The following is a 14,866-nucleotide window of genomic DNA, read 5'->3' as shown; positions in this document are numbered from 1 at the left end:
TTCCTAACATCAATCCCTCCTACTGTGGTCACATGAACTGATTCTCCCTGGCCCTGGCTCAGTGGAAACAGCTGTCCGCAGCAAGCAGAAACATTCATTTAGTGCAGGATTAAGCATTAACAATAGGATGGAAAATTGGAGGAGAGGAAAGGTTTCCATTTAGTTTCTTTTTTTTTTCTTATGAAAAGTGACTGCCCTTCTGGGTTCTTTTGCTGTTGGCTCGACTTCTGGACTCCTTGCTTCTTGGAGCCAGCTGGAGCTTCTCCAGAGACCTGCGCCTGTAGACTTAAGCCATGTTTCAGAAATATGCTTCCCAGATTCTGCGTAAGCATGAAGGGCTTGATTTGGGTGCTCTCCTTGTAGCGGCCACGCTCCATAATAGCAAAGAACCAGCTGCCGTCTTTGGGAAACCTGTCCAGGAAAAGCAGTCAACCAGAATTTCCGGGACAAATTCTCCTTTGAGATGGGTGAAGCCGGGAGCTGCCTATGTTATGAATCACCAGGTCATCTGCAGCCTGCCTGAAGCAGAGGGCTGAAGGCCGAGGGAAGAAGAGATAGAAAAGGTTGAGGTCTCCCTGAAAAGGGTCCCCACTGCCTCTGCCAACTTGGCTCCATCTCCCCCTCAAGCTCTCGGATGCTCCAACCCAGTGGGGACTTGTAGGCACCCAGTGCTTGGATCAGGGCTCTCAGGCTGGCATTGAGGGGGTTAAGGCAGTGACCAGATAGCAGCCTTTTGGCAGCAAAGCCCTCCTCAGCAGAAGGAAGGATATAGCTGTATGAACTGCCTGCTTAACAATGCCTCGCATGTCCCCAGGGGCCCGCCTGCAAATAGATTTCATCTTGCTTTCTCTTGTACTTTTCAAAGCTTCCTGTTTTCTCACGGTCCTTTTGGACAGTTTACAGTCTCTCTCTCCCTCCCTCCCTCTCTCTCCCTTTGAGGAAAGGAACACCCTTCTTATTAAAAGAGAAAGAGAGAGAAGGATGTAAGGGAAGGGCAGCTTGACAGAGGCCATTCTCTGGGGCTGCAGGCTGCAGCTCTTTGACCTTTCCCCTCAGAACAGGGAAACAGGCTTCCTGGTGCATGTCCCAGTTGCGTGCCTCCTCTTGTCTGGTGGGCCTCTGGGACCGGCCCAGCGGCTGCCCACTGCCGTCGCCCTGCCTCTGCGCACAGTGACTTCTCTGTGACTCCGCTGTCCGCGCTGTCACTGGGGCTCGCGGGAAGGTGCCGGGACCAAGGAGGGACTGGGCGCCAGGAGGCAGAGTCAGGAGCGTCTATGAAGAGAAGGGGACAGGTCACCTGCCCGCTGTTTAAAGGGCTGATGGAGGGTCAGAGAGCCAGATGATGGGCTCCCCAGAGCCTGCAATCTAGGGTGAGCCTTCTCTCTCCATCCACACTTCCCAGGGCTGCGGGAGCCATACCTGCTTCCATTTCTGTGATACCTCAAGTAACCTGGCGGGTGTTTACTCAAAGGATTCTTCACTTGTTCTTCCTTAGTGTGCCTTCCACACAATTTGGTTTAAAAAGACAGCACCCTCATCCTCAAAGAACTTAACCTTTTATTTCTGGAATGTCAGATGTACATGATAATGGTAGTAATGAGCTAATATTTATTGAGCACTTACAATTTGCTAAGCCCTATACCTGTCACAAATTTCCATGGGAAACTGTGATTATCGTGGACATTTTACAGAAGAGAAGATGGAGCAAGTTCTGTATCGCTCTGGGGTTTCACCATTGTCTTTCTGCTCTGCCATCTCAAAGTCTAATGATCCATGCAACCCATTTTTAAAGGACAGTTCAAAACATTTGTCCCAACTGTCTATTACACTTTGAGATCCACTTCCCTTTTTAAAAGTAGGTTTAAAGGTGGGTATAGGTGGACAAGCTGATATTTAATGTCAGAAGCACACTAATACTGCTTATTAGAGAAACTGAGAGTTAAGGAGGGCTGGACTGGTTGAGAAGACCACTTGCAAGATGAAATCTGACTCCTCATCACTCCAGCAGCTTCCTGCATCAACACCTATCCTGGCTTCAATTTCCACAGACCTTGGCAGGAGGCGATTCAGCAACTCTTGACCTGGGCAGGCTCTGCACCTCACGGCTCATGATTTCAGGGGGCCGTGTCGATGACTGCTTTCCCAGGAGAAGCTAGTCTTGATGCTCCCTCGCAGCCCTTCTCCCTTTCCACCTAGCTCCTCTCCTCCACTGCAGTGATTCTGCTTAGAGCTCACACCAAGCCCCACCTGAAGGCACCATCTTTAATTGACCCAATCCTCTTTCTCTGGCCTCTCTTCACTAATGGTGACTGAAAGGCCCCTCCAACTTTCACAGACACAGAAAATCGCCATACATTTGCGTGTTGTCATGTGAGGATGATCCTCTAAGAAGGATAACAAGGCCAGGTGTTCTGGATAAGAACCCAAGGGCTCTGTGGAAGAGCCAGAGGCTGAGAGGAAGAAGCTAAGAGTACCTACCACTGAGATGTGAATGGTGTCCAAGTACTTCAGGTCCTGAGTTAATTGTTTCTTTCTGCCACTGAGGACTTTGGTTTGCAAACTAGTGTGAATAGCTTTAGTGGGAACAAGAGAGAGAGTTGGTGATGGTTGCTTTGTGAAACTTTTGCATGAGGAAGTGATATTTTTCCTGACTTGGTTGTGTATTTCCTAACCATATACTTAGACATTCATTAAATGTTATTATATATGTAGCCTTGTGCTGTATACTGGGCAACCCACACAGAGAAGGAAGGTGGCTACATTTCTGAATACTGCCTGGGATACTTTTAGTGTCCTCAGAATTTTCAGGGCTAATGCATTATTTCTTATCCCTGGGAAAGCTCTCCATTGGTTACCATTCGGCTATCATAAACCATGAAAAATGGTATATAAAACCATGGTATATTAAAAATATAAAACTTTTATAAACCATGGTGTATAAAAATTAAATTTTATCAACAACAACAAAATTAGTCCCCTTTACCAATCACCCGTAAGATAATATAGCTGATCAGTCATGTCCCACAGTGGATCTTCTTCCCTGAGGCTATAAACCTTGACCTCAGGAGGCTATAAACCTTGACCTCAGGAGAAAATCATTTCAGTTCAATCACTTAGTCGTTCATTCTGCAACCCCATGAACCGCAGCACGCCAGGCCTCCCTGTCCATCACCAACTTCTGGAGTTCACCCAAACTCATGTCCACTGAGTCGGTGATGCCATCCAACCATCTCATCCTCTGTCGTCCCCTTCTCCTCCTGCCCCCAATCCCTCCCAGCATCAGCGTCTTTTCAAATGAGTCAGCTCTTTGCATCAAATGGCCAAAGTATTGGAGTTTGAGCTTCAACATCAGTCCTTCCAATGAACACCCAGGACTGATCTCCATTAGGATAGACTGGTTGGATCTGCTTGCAGTTCAAGGGATTCTCAAGAGTCTTCTCCAACACCACAGTTCAAAAGCATCAATTCTTCGGCACTCAGCTTTCTTTATAGTTCAACTCTCACATCCATACATGACTACTGGAAATACCATAGCCTTGACTAGATGGACCTTTGTTGGCAAAGTAATGTCTCTGCTTTTTAATATGCTGTCTAGGTTTGTCATAACTTTCCTTCCAAGGAGTAAGCGTCTTTTAATTTCATGGCTGCAATCACCATCTGCAGTGATTTTGGAGCCCCCAAAAATAAAGTCAGCCACTGTTTCCACTGTTTCCCCGTCTATTTCCCATGAAGTGATGGGACCAGATACCATGATCTTAGTTTTCTGAATGTTGAGCTCTGAATGTTGAGCTTTAAGCCAACTTTTTCACTCTCCTCTTTCACTTTCATCAAGAGGCTCTTTAGTTCTTCTCCACTTTCTGCCATAAGGGTGGTGCCATCTGCATATCTGAGGTTGTTGATATTTCTCCCAGAAATCGTGATTCCAGCTTGTGCTTCTTCCAGCCCAGCATTTCTCATGATGTACTCTGCATGTAAGTTAAATAAGCAGGGTGACAGTATACAGCATCGACGTACTCCTTTCCCTCTATGGAACCAGTCTGTTGTTCCGTGTCCAATTCTAACTGTTGCTTCCTGACCTGCATACAGGTTTTTCAAGAGGCAGGTCAGGTGGTCTGGTATTCCCATCTCTTTCAGAATTTTCCACAGTTTATTGTAATCCACACAGTCAAAGGCTTTGGCATAGTCAATAAAGCAGAAATAGATGTTTCTCTGTAATTCTCTTGCTTTTTGATGATCCAGGAGACACTGTCATTTATTAAAATGATAAAACGTCCTGTTGTCCCCATGTACCACTAAAATGACCCAGAAAGTTCAGAACTGAATGAATTGATCCAGAAAAGCATTAGAATAGAAAATACACCCTCAGCTATGATGATCAAAAAGGCTGCTTGTCCAAAACTGAGGAGGACTCTGGAAAATACCTGGCAGTAGCCCTCATGATGTGTGCACACCTGTGTGTGTTGGGTGGAGGTGGGCTATTATATGAGGGGGAAAGGGGCTGTGGCCACCAGCAGGTGAATTGCTCTAACCCCAAAGTCACAGCAGTTGCAGTAGCAATAAGCTGTGGGTCATTATCACAATAGTAATAGTTCCCTTGTCTATAGTTTTAAGGTTGATGAAGCGTCTGAAGATAATGAAGAGACTTTTTTCTTGTGTCACAACAAACACGAAAGTCTTTCCACATTTTCTTCAAGGTTAGGTTCAAATTTCGTCTCCTTGATAAAGCCTTTTCAGACCAATCCAGCTTCTAATACCTCAGCAACCAGAGATGATAACTGAAAGTGGAATATCACCCTCCATGAAGTTGCTTGAAGGAAGAAGGCGCCCGTTTATTCCTTCAGTTCTCTCTCTGCCTTGCCTGTAATGCCCCCAGGCCCGTCCAGGCTTGGACAAGTGCGGGAGCTCATTGACCTTCCGGACCCTTGCTCCTCTCTCCCTGCGTCTGTCGTGCTTACGCTCCCCACGGCTTTTGCTCTTTTCAGATCTGCTTAATGTGCCTCACCCCTTCACTCAGCAGAGGCTAAGGACCTACCGTGTCTCAAGCCTGGTGCTAGGCAGGGATTATAACAAAAGGCGGGCAGAGCCTTTAGAGATGCCTCTGTCTAATGAAGGGCTGTTCAGCTCAGCAACTTCAACAGCAGCGTTGTTCCAAATAGTCAGGAGCTATCCCGTGAACCAAATGCGATGCATCTTCTCTAAAATGACCCATGACTGGAAATACCTAGTGTAGAGTCTCTAGATACATTTTTATTCTTAGCCAGGGCAGAGAACTGAATAAACTAAGCTTTTAAGGAGAACTCTATCAGAACTTTCACATGTGAGCGAACTTGAGCCACAGACGGATATATCTTTATGAACTGTCTCTGTTGAGAATAAAAAGAAAGCAAGTATCCATACTTTTTCTTCAATTAGACCTGCTCTCAGCATCTCCCCTCTTGGGTCACCTTTTCCAGAGGAATGTGGTGAGGATGCTGTGAATACTGGGTGTGGGGCACCAACCAGCATGCTGCATTCATTCTTGCTAGTAAGGAAGTGAAAAGGGGGAAAGCACTTAAAACCCCCAAATGTGAATCATTTAAAAATATAGAGCCAGCCATTCATTACCCAAGCATAGATTATCTGCGAAAAATCTGCAGTGCCAGGATGGCTTCCTCTTACTGCCCAGCGTTCTGTTAGTCTAAGTGCCCGAGGTCACAGCTGTTGGCCAGCTCAGCTCTCCCTGCCATAGCCCCCTGAAGACAGTATGGTCTGTATTAATAAAAGTCCCACCCAGAGTCTCCTCTGGGCTGACACCATGTCTCAGTGAGAAAGGAAAGCTGGCGCCTGCTTCACAGGACCCCGCACCCCATGCCCTCTCTGCAGGCACCACTCGCTCCTTTCTCTGCCCTCCTGACGTGGGCCTCGGAGGGCGGGAAGGAAGGAGGGAAGGAGAGCGTTCCTCCCGTGGACCTGGAGTCCCAGCACAGACACAGAGTCCTCGGCATTCCTCCCAGCACAGCCGAGCAGGGGCTGGAGCTTCCAAACCCCACTCTGGTGAAGCCTTGGGGACAAGGAGAGCACACACAGCGGCTGCTCCTGTCTCCCACCCTCAGCATCTGCACGTCCTGCCTTCAAACAGGCAGCTCTGCTGTTTCCATGGAGCTCGAGGACCGCTGGTGTGTGCCATCATGTATGTGCAATTTGATGGAAGTAGGAATGAGAAGAAAAGAAGTGACTAAAATAGGTTCGCTTTTGTATACCTAGGGTGATATTTTCAGTACTTCAAATCTCTACCCAGAGAAAGGACACAGTCCTTCCTTTATACACTGTTCCTTTGAACTCCCCATAGTTGGCAAATTAAAAAAATTAGAGAAGCATTGTTGATACAGTCCAACAGAAGAGTTATGTTGGGGGAGACTGTGTGATACATGGTGACTGATGATGTGGTCTCTGGTGTACAAGGACCTGAGTTCATTATCCCAGCTCCAGCACCCATAAGCTGTGTGTGCCTTGGCCAACCTTTCGTCTTAACCCCTCAGTTTGTCCATCCGTAAAATGGGGATGAGAACAGCACCTATCTTGTAGGCCTCATGTGAGTTAAATGAAATAGTCCGTGGCAGACTTGGGATAGTGCTTTCCATATTGTAAATACTCCATAAATAGTAACCAAGTCATATCTTTATCATTACAGTGAAGCATACTTTGAGCAATTGCTTTTCAGAGAAGTTTTTCTCCTTTTCAAAAGGTTGTGTTCAAAGAAGCTTCGATAGCTTTGCAGTTTTTACCTTGAGTTTAAAATTCCCTGTACAACAGGAATAAAATCTCATGAATCCATCCCTCCCTGCTCCACCTCTGAGCCTGGGCTCAAGGCAGCCACTCCCTGACTTCCTCGGGGACACTTTATTTGGAGGCAGTTTAAAAAATGCCGAGATTCAAACAAAGTAGCAGCTCGTCCATCGTCGCCCAGGCCTGAGTGTGGTTATCTGGGCAAGGGTCCCACCGCGAGTAAGCTGTGTTCTCCTCGTCACTGTCTCGACAGCTTTGTGGGAAGGAATTCAACCGGATGCACAACCTCATGGGCCACATGCACCTGCACTCTGACAGCAAACCCTTCAAGTGCCTGTACTGCCCCAGCAAGTTCACCCTGAAGGGGAACCTGACGCGCCACATGAAAGTGAAGCATGGGGTCATGGAGCGGGGCCTCCACTCTCAAGGTAATCGCCCTCCAGGAGGCCCACGGTGGCTGGGCCCAGCGAGGAACACACGGGGAGCTGAGCTTGTCTTCAGGGAGCTCTGCTCTGGGGGGTGGTTCTTACATTCAGAAAAGGGAGCATCATCTTCAAGACCACAGCAGAGTAGCAGGAACAGGTTGGCAACAAGCTCTAACAAACTGTATTCAGAGTTAATACCTAAACATTGTAGGTAAAAGTGACGTAGATTAGAGTATCATAATGGTGCCAGTCGGTTCCACTCTCCCTTCTGTGTTCCAGACCCTGCAGCAAGTGCTCTGTCTCTGTGAATATGTATAGTAACTCCAGGCTGCAGGAACTCCTATTATCCCCACATTACAGATGGGGACGCTGAGGCTTTGAAATATTACCCGACTCAACTGAAAAGTGGCTGACTGAGAATTTGAATGCAGACCTTTCTGACTCTAAAGCCATGCTGTATCCTCTTTATCGCACTGCTGTTAAGGGGCAGGTCTGCAAGTTCTGCTGATAGCTGAAGTGTGTCTGTAGCAGGCTAGGTCTCATCCACATGCTCACAGTCAGAAACATGAGGACAGTTTTCCTGCCTGGGAGGGCTGGTTGGCCACAGGCCAAGCAGGGGCTTCTGTCTCCCCCACTGAGTCCTAACTGAACTGATGGGAAGTTCCTGCCTCCTGTATCTTCTCAGTCCCTTTCTTTGCAGGAAAGAGTCACTTCCAGAAGTACTGACTTCAGTAGGTTGTCCTTCAGTAAATGGGCAGTAAATGCTCTTTGTCCAGTGTGGCGTGCTCTATGCCCTGGCAGATACAAGGGGAACTAAACCATCTTTGTTTGCCCTCTGGGAGGTCTGTGTGTGGGGAGAGAAGACACACATATATGTAACTTGCAGTACCATGTTAACTGGCTGATGTTTGCCGATTCTTGTATGATCCAAGCACAGGGCAATGCACTTAGATGTTACTGCTTGTCCCCAATATTCCACAAAGTAGGCGGTGTTCCTCTCATTTTATGTACGAGAAAACTGTGGCCAGGAGGTGTTACAGAGCTGCTCAAGGTCAAGCAGCAAGGTGAACGCAGAATTGAGATTCTAACTCAGGAATTTCTGGCTCGAGCCAGTGCTCACTGCACTGGGTAAAAACATGGTGGTTTGTTCATATTTGCTGCTTCTTCCACCCCTTTACAAACGATGTGGTCAACTAGGCACCCATATTCATAAGTAGGATACATGCATGCACACCGAGCATGAAGCAAAATGATTGTAGCTTTCAGATTTCTGAAATGCCCACTGAGATTGTGATGACTCCTGGGTGACAGGAAATTGATCATCCTAAAACAAGGCCTGGAGTTTGTATAAAAGCCCTGAAAAATGCTGGTTAAAAACAAAAGCATTTTTTCCCCTTGAGAATGTTCTTTTCCTGAATTATCCTTTGCATCCAGCTATTCTGGATTTTTTCAGAATTAGGTGAAGTTTGCTCAGCCACCATGGCTGGAGACGTAGAAGGCAATGAGGAGACAGGGCTGCATCTGACAGTCTGACTTGGTCACCAGAACTTACCCCATGTGGATGCTCACATCCTAACAGGCACCTAGAGACTGTCATTCTTCTGGAAAAATCAAGAGCATCACTATATATCAGAGAGTTGCTTTGAAAGTTTGTAACAGACTTCTGACAATGTTAATGCTTTCATCTACAAAAGGTTTTGGCATTTCTTCACTCTAGTTTTTGAAATAGCTCAAGAATCATGACCCAGATTAAAAAGATCCTCCTTGTGTCCCTGACAAGATTAAAGCTACAGATGGCTTCATCGCCTGACAACACCGTAAAGTAGGCAGACTGGACATCAGCTTCCTTGGCGTGTCCCCACCCCAGCAGCCTGCTTCTCCCTGGGCACCAGGGTCTGGCCACCCCCCGGCCCTCCCTGCTCTCCTCCTCCGCAGTCATCCCCGCCTGCTCCTCCTGGCCTGGCCGCTGGCCCACCGTGGACAGACACCTCCAAGACCAGATCAGGTCGAGCCTCCCACGTGTCTGTCAGCTGCTGGAAAGTCCATCCCTGGAAGTGAGGCCTGCTCCCCTTACCGTGTCCAGCAGCAAGGACACTTGTGGTTGGATGTGGGGCTTTCGAACTCCTCACCGGACCTTCCTCTGCCCTTCCAGCTCTGTCTGTGCTTAGGGAGTCTGGATATGGGGTGGCCTCTTTGGGCCCAAATGCAATGTTTGGTTTTTTTCACAATGAAAATATCTTTGTTATTTTTTTGTTATGGTAAAATATGTGTTCACTGTTAAAAGTAAAAAGAAATATATTCAAAGTGAAAAGAAAAATGTAAAAGTCACCTCATAGTTACCCTATTTTTAAGATTTTGACATATCCTTCCAGACATTTTTTGATAGATAAAATAGAGTCTACACTAGAAATATATATATTTTTACTTAAAGTATATAGAGAATACCTTTTATGAGCACAAAGAGGTATCGACATATTATACACGTAGAAATACCTTCTACACACATAATACCTTGCATGTTCTTTATGGTCTGACCCACCAGGGAAGCCCCATGGAGGTACTACTATTTACTTAAACAAACCTCTGTCCTTAAATTGACAAGTTGTTTTCACCCCATCCGTATACAGTTTGTGCATCTGCCAGGCTATTTTCATAGTTCTCAGTCATGTGATTGGCTAAGTCAAAGGTGTGCTTATTTTTAAAGTTTTTCGTGCATGTTGCCAAAATCCCCTGAAAGGAGTCACACGGATATTGATTCCAGCTGTGACAAAGCCCGGGGCTCTCTACAGCCTTCTGGGGATTTATCTAGTTTTAAAATGCAAAATCAAGCTATGCTAACCAGCCCTGGGTTCCACCCAGCGACCCCTTCGGTGGCCTGAACGTGCCTTTGCTCCTGACAGGTTTTGGAAGGGGGAGAATTGCGCTGGCGCCGACGGCGGGGGGCCTGCGGAGCCTGGAGCAGGAGGAGCCCTTCGACCTGTCCCAGAAGCGCCGGGCCAAGGGGCCAGCCTTCCAGTCGGACGGGGAGAGCGCCCGGGGCAGCTCCTGCCACGAGGAGGAGGACGAGGACAACTGCTACGAGGTGGAGCCGGACAGCCCGGGCATCGGGCCCCGCGGCCCAGCGCTCTGCGCGCCCCAGGACCTGCCTGCCAAGCCCGAGCCGGGCCCCGGGGAGGAGGCGCCCGCCGAGGAGGCCGCGCCTCCGGGGGCCCGCCCGCTGAAGAGCCGCGACAGCCTGGGGCCCGAGGGCAGCCCCGAGCGAGAGTTCTCCCGCAGAGACGAGCGGCCCGGCCTCAGGGTCCTGCCGAGCACCCGGCGGGGCCCAGCCTTTTCTGATTACTTGTACTTCAAGCACAGAGATGAGAGTTTAAAAGAATTACTGGAGAGGAAAATGGAAAAACAAGCAGTGCTTTTGGGGATCTAAGTGGACAGGTTTAGGAATGACACTTGGAAAATGAGAACTAGGCAGTGCAAATACAGCTTTCCGCATGAACTCTCATTTGCTGGAGACGAGAAGGGCACGAATCTTGACAAAGGGCGCAGACTAAATGAGCAGGGAAGCAAATGCTTCTCGGGTCTCGCATTTGGGCCCTTGATGTTTAACACACATGGAGGGCCTTCTTCAATGTTGTTTCATGGATCTCCAGTACAATTAACTGTACATACTCACTCTTCTGGACATCTAACTGTAAGCTGATGCTGAGGTGCTTTTAGAAATTCTACTTTCCATTGACTAACATGGTTGATTTCTTTCTAGTTGCAAAAATATGGTGCTTGACATGTTACTTTATTAATGACTCTTTAGTTGAATTTGTGAAAGTTATGTTTTTCCAGATAGATGAAAATAGTAGTAGTGGTATATATTTTTAAAATCACTTTATTAAATAATCAAAAAATAGCCGAAATGACAGAGGAGGGTGAGTTTTTATTTTTATTTTTTTTACATTTCTTTTTTTTCCCCCATTTATTTGAGGGTGAGTTTTTAAAGAGGATGGTCTTGAGTAGTTGCTGCAGATATAAAATTTCAAGAGAAAGTGATTAATTTTGATTAAGGAAAATCCAGCAGGACTTAGATTCCTGCCTGGGTCTGCCTTGTTCAGCTTCGGCTCCCTTCATCAGATGTGGCATTGGAGCATGCTTGCAGATGGTCCAGCAGTGCTGAGTGTCTGCAGGCTAACTCGGAGTCCTGAGCAGGGCTCCCTCCTGGAGACCTTGCTCCAAGGTCCTCATGCCCTGTAAAGCAGCTGCAGGAAGAGTTGGCACCCTGTGAGCAGTGGATTTCTCATTAGTGCTGGAGCTGCAGGGTGGTGGGGGGTGGGGAATTCTCCCTGAGATTGAAGCTCTAACTTATCTAGAGTATTGGAATAACCATCACTAGGAAAGCAGCTGCGGAGCTGTGTTCCCAGTGCTGCCTGCCCATTAGAGCCAGCTCAGTATAGTAGTGTTAGCTGCTCAGTCGTGTCCAACTCTTTGTGACCCCACAGACTGTAGCCAGCCAGGCTCCCCTGTCCCTGGGATTCTCCAGGCAAGAATACTGTTGTGGGTTGCCATTTTCTTCTCCAGAGGATCTTCCCCACCCAGGAATCAAACCCAGGTCTCCTGCATTGCAGGCATATTCTTTACCATCTGAGCTATAGGGAAGTCCCAGAATCATCTCAGGGAGACTTTTTAAAAAATACTAATGCTGGGGCCCTGAGCCTCTGAGACCCTGATTTAATTGGTCTAGAGTGGAGCTCTGGCATTGGTTATTTTCCAAATTGCCCCAGATGACTCTTATGTGTAGCGAGAGTTGAGAAAGATCAACTAGGATAAAATAGTGGCTTCCAAGACCCCCTTGCAAGGATTCCATAAATATTTCTGCTTCTGGCTTTACTCATTAAGATAGAAAGCAGGAGACCTTGCAATCATTCTGCTGACTTAGGCCTTCTTACCTGTTCTGTCAGAGCCTCACGAGAGGAGACACACACACATGCTGTATAAACACACTTTTTTTTTTTTTTACTAGGAGATGATGCCTGTGATGTTTATGATCACTTAATATGTTTAAAAATACATAGTCAGGCTACAGTGACTAATTATTTCTTCCTAGATTCGTGAATCATGATTCCAGTGAGTGGTGGTGACTGTGAAGTGTGGTTTGCGCCCAGCAGGTGGGCTTTCCTTAGGCACTGGATTCTGACAAATAAAGCAGTGCTGACAAGATGTCACATACATGTGACTGCCCATAAGCAGTGACCCTCTGGTACTGTGTCTGTGTTTATGTAAAAACTGCTTCTTGGTAGTTTCAACTCTTATTTGTAGAGCTAGGTACTGTTTATTATTTGCTTCTCCTCCCAAAATTCCCAGTACATTTCATTAGACAGTCTGACCCATCTCTGACTGTGGGATGCCATTTTTTTCTCTTGGTCAAGGTGCTTCCCCATCAGCCTCATCTAGTTCTCATCAGTCACGCATGCACTTTGTCAGTCCCCGAGGCAGTTCCTCCTGCCACTTTGCTTAGGGCTCCTTCCTCCAGCATTACCACCACAACTTGCCCAAGCTGCTTGAGTTCCCTGCAGCCGTCCTCGTCTCAGGGTCAGGACACCTGCAAGGGGGTGGTAAAGGGAGGAGCGTGGGTTTCTGCCGTCACCAGAGCAACTGCGAGTCAAGAACCCATCCAGAGGATCCAAACCTATCCTTCCAAGGGGCTATTTGCTTTCCATTCATCATTTTTAATATAGCTCATCAGTGCCTCCAGTGACATCACTGGGAGGCTGGCAAAGTGGTCTCTGAAGCCTCCAGCTCTCAGGGGCCTGTTACATATTCATTCTTTCAGCAGCCAGGTGTTGAGCGCCTGCCATAAAGCCTGCAGATTTCAGTTTGTTCTGAGTGTGCCAAACTAGAATAGGAACTAGGAGATCTTGAATAGCAAGTTATAGACTTTTCCACCCAAAAAGAGTCAGGTGGGAGTGTTTGAGGAACAAGTTAATGTTGAGATGGAAAGAGCATGGTCCAGAATGGTGGTTTCCACATTGTGTGTTGAGAAGCAAGAGGTCCTCTTAGGCCTTCTAGAGCTGCTAGAGGAGGAGAAATTCTCAGCCTTCATCCCCACTTCACTCAGAGCAGCTCCAATTCCATCTGTTTTATTTGTTAGACTTCCAAGTAAAATTTCATTTGGAGGAAGAAAAAAGGCTCTAGGAAAAGTAATAAAAAAAAATTGTTATGGAATGTATTCTCAAGCCTGTTTTTCATTCTTGACTCTGAGAGACTATAAGAGACTTAGATATAATTAGATATTACCTGCTGATTAATACGCCCTGACCTTCCAAGAACCAAGTCTAAAACCTTGGTTTTGTGTGTGACCAACATCCTGATTTGCCTGGAACAACCCAGGTTTATACCTCTTGTTCCCACATAGTCACTAAGAGTGTCACCTTAACTCTCAAAAATGTTCCAGTTTGGGTGATGAATTATATGGGCACCCTATGCATAAGTACAGAGTACAGAGCTAAGGGAAGGGATGGCCAGCCTTGCCTAGAGCTGTTAATAATGAGCCAGAACGCAAGCCTGGAAGAGAAGCCATAAGGCCTTTCTCAGAGAACTAAGGGATGAAACCAAGGTCATCAGCACTTCCCGGGCCAGGGTAGCATGACATCGATCACATTGTGACGCTATGAAAGTAGGCCACTGCCGATGCTTTCCAGGCTTTTGACTGCTGTCTTTGAACCAACCAACTGACCCATCCAAGTGGCATATTTTCTGTTGATCTTTTTATTCTAGCCTATGATTGCCCCCTTTTGTTGCCTTTCAATTCATTCTCTGTTTTTAAAAATTTGCCTTCCCACTGGCCGTGAGACTAAGGCTGACCTTCCATGATCTCACAAGGGTATCCGGTATATTTGTATATGAGTAGTTGCGTGAGGCAGCCCAATGTGCACACTGTATTTATTAAGCCCTGAAGGCATTTAATAAAATATTAACATCGTGTTTTGAATTATGATCTTTGTCTGCTTTGCTGGAACAAAATGTAACAGAACTAACATTTAAAATCCTTCACATATTTGGACAATATTACACCAAATGTTGATTTTGTACAGAATTCTGGCTTGCTATTTAAAACTAAAACTTGAAGTATTAACAACCCAAGTTGTGAATATTGCTTTCTGCTTCAGTGAAAAAGCAGTTTACCTGAAAATAGCATGTAACCTATATTTTGTTAATTTAAGCAAATAAACACATGTTGGAAAAAAAAAAAACCCTACTTAATCATTTGCGAACACCTGAAATTTTACAAGGAAGCTGCCATTCTCAGCGTCTCATGCCTGCCCTCAGACTTCTCGTCTGAGTGGTTCCTACTGGGGTGCGTCTGGGCCCCAGGGAGACAGGGGTGATGGATTCTCCCTCCAAGCTTCAAAAACAGACGAATGAAACCCTGCCCAGCAGCAGGCAGGTGACATAGTCCTCACCCTCTTCTCTCCTATTAGAAAAACTAGTTCTGGAATGGTGTCGTGGACAAGTGAGAGGGTAGAGGCAGCATGATGTCGCTCTGTGTCAAGTTCTTTGTACAATATATGCTGTAGTGGGCAAGAGCACAGACCCTGGTGCCAGGTTCCTGGGTTCAAAGCCCAGGTCTCCCACTTATAGTCTTTGGGACCTGAGGCCAGTTTGTGAACTTCTCTCTGTGCCTTAGTCTCCTC

At 46.8% G+C, this 14,866-nt stretch overlaps 1 protein-coding gene across 3 annotated transcripts in view; it reads left to right on the top strand.

Moving 5' to 3' along the window:
• ZNF366 (zinc finger protein 366) overlaps nt 1-14,163 on the top strand; it is a 73,557-nt gene extending 59,394 nt beyond the window's left edge. For all 3 annotated transcript variants that reach the window (XM_020915699.2, XM_070476801.1, XM_070476802.1), the window contains 2 exons: nt 7,019-7,193; nt 10,091-14,163. In XM_020915699.2, coding sequence (XP_020771358.2) covers nt 7,019-7,193; nt 10,091-10,614 — 699 coding nt within the window. In that variant the 3' untranslated portion in view covers nt 10,615-14,163. The remainder of the gene's footprint in view (nt 1-7,018; nt 7,194-10,090) is intronic.
• Nucleotides 14,164-14,866: the final 703 nt, after the last annotated feature.

Source organism: Odocoileus virginianus, chromosome 14, assembly GCF_023699985.2.
Source record: "Odocoileus virginianus isolate 20LAN1187 ecotype Illinois chromosome 14, Ovbor_1.2, whole genome shotgun sequence".
Lineage (NCBI taxonomy): Eukaryota > Metazoa > Chordata > Mammalia > Artiodactyla > Cervidae > Odocoileus > Odocoileus virginianus.
Note: the sequence above shows the minus strand (reverse complement) of the source record. Positions and strands in the feature narration are given on the sequence as shown.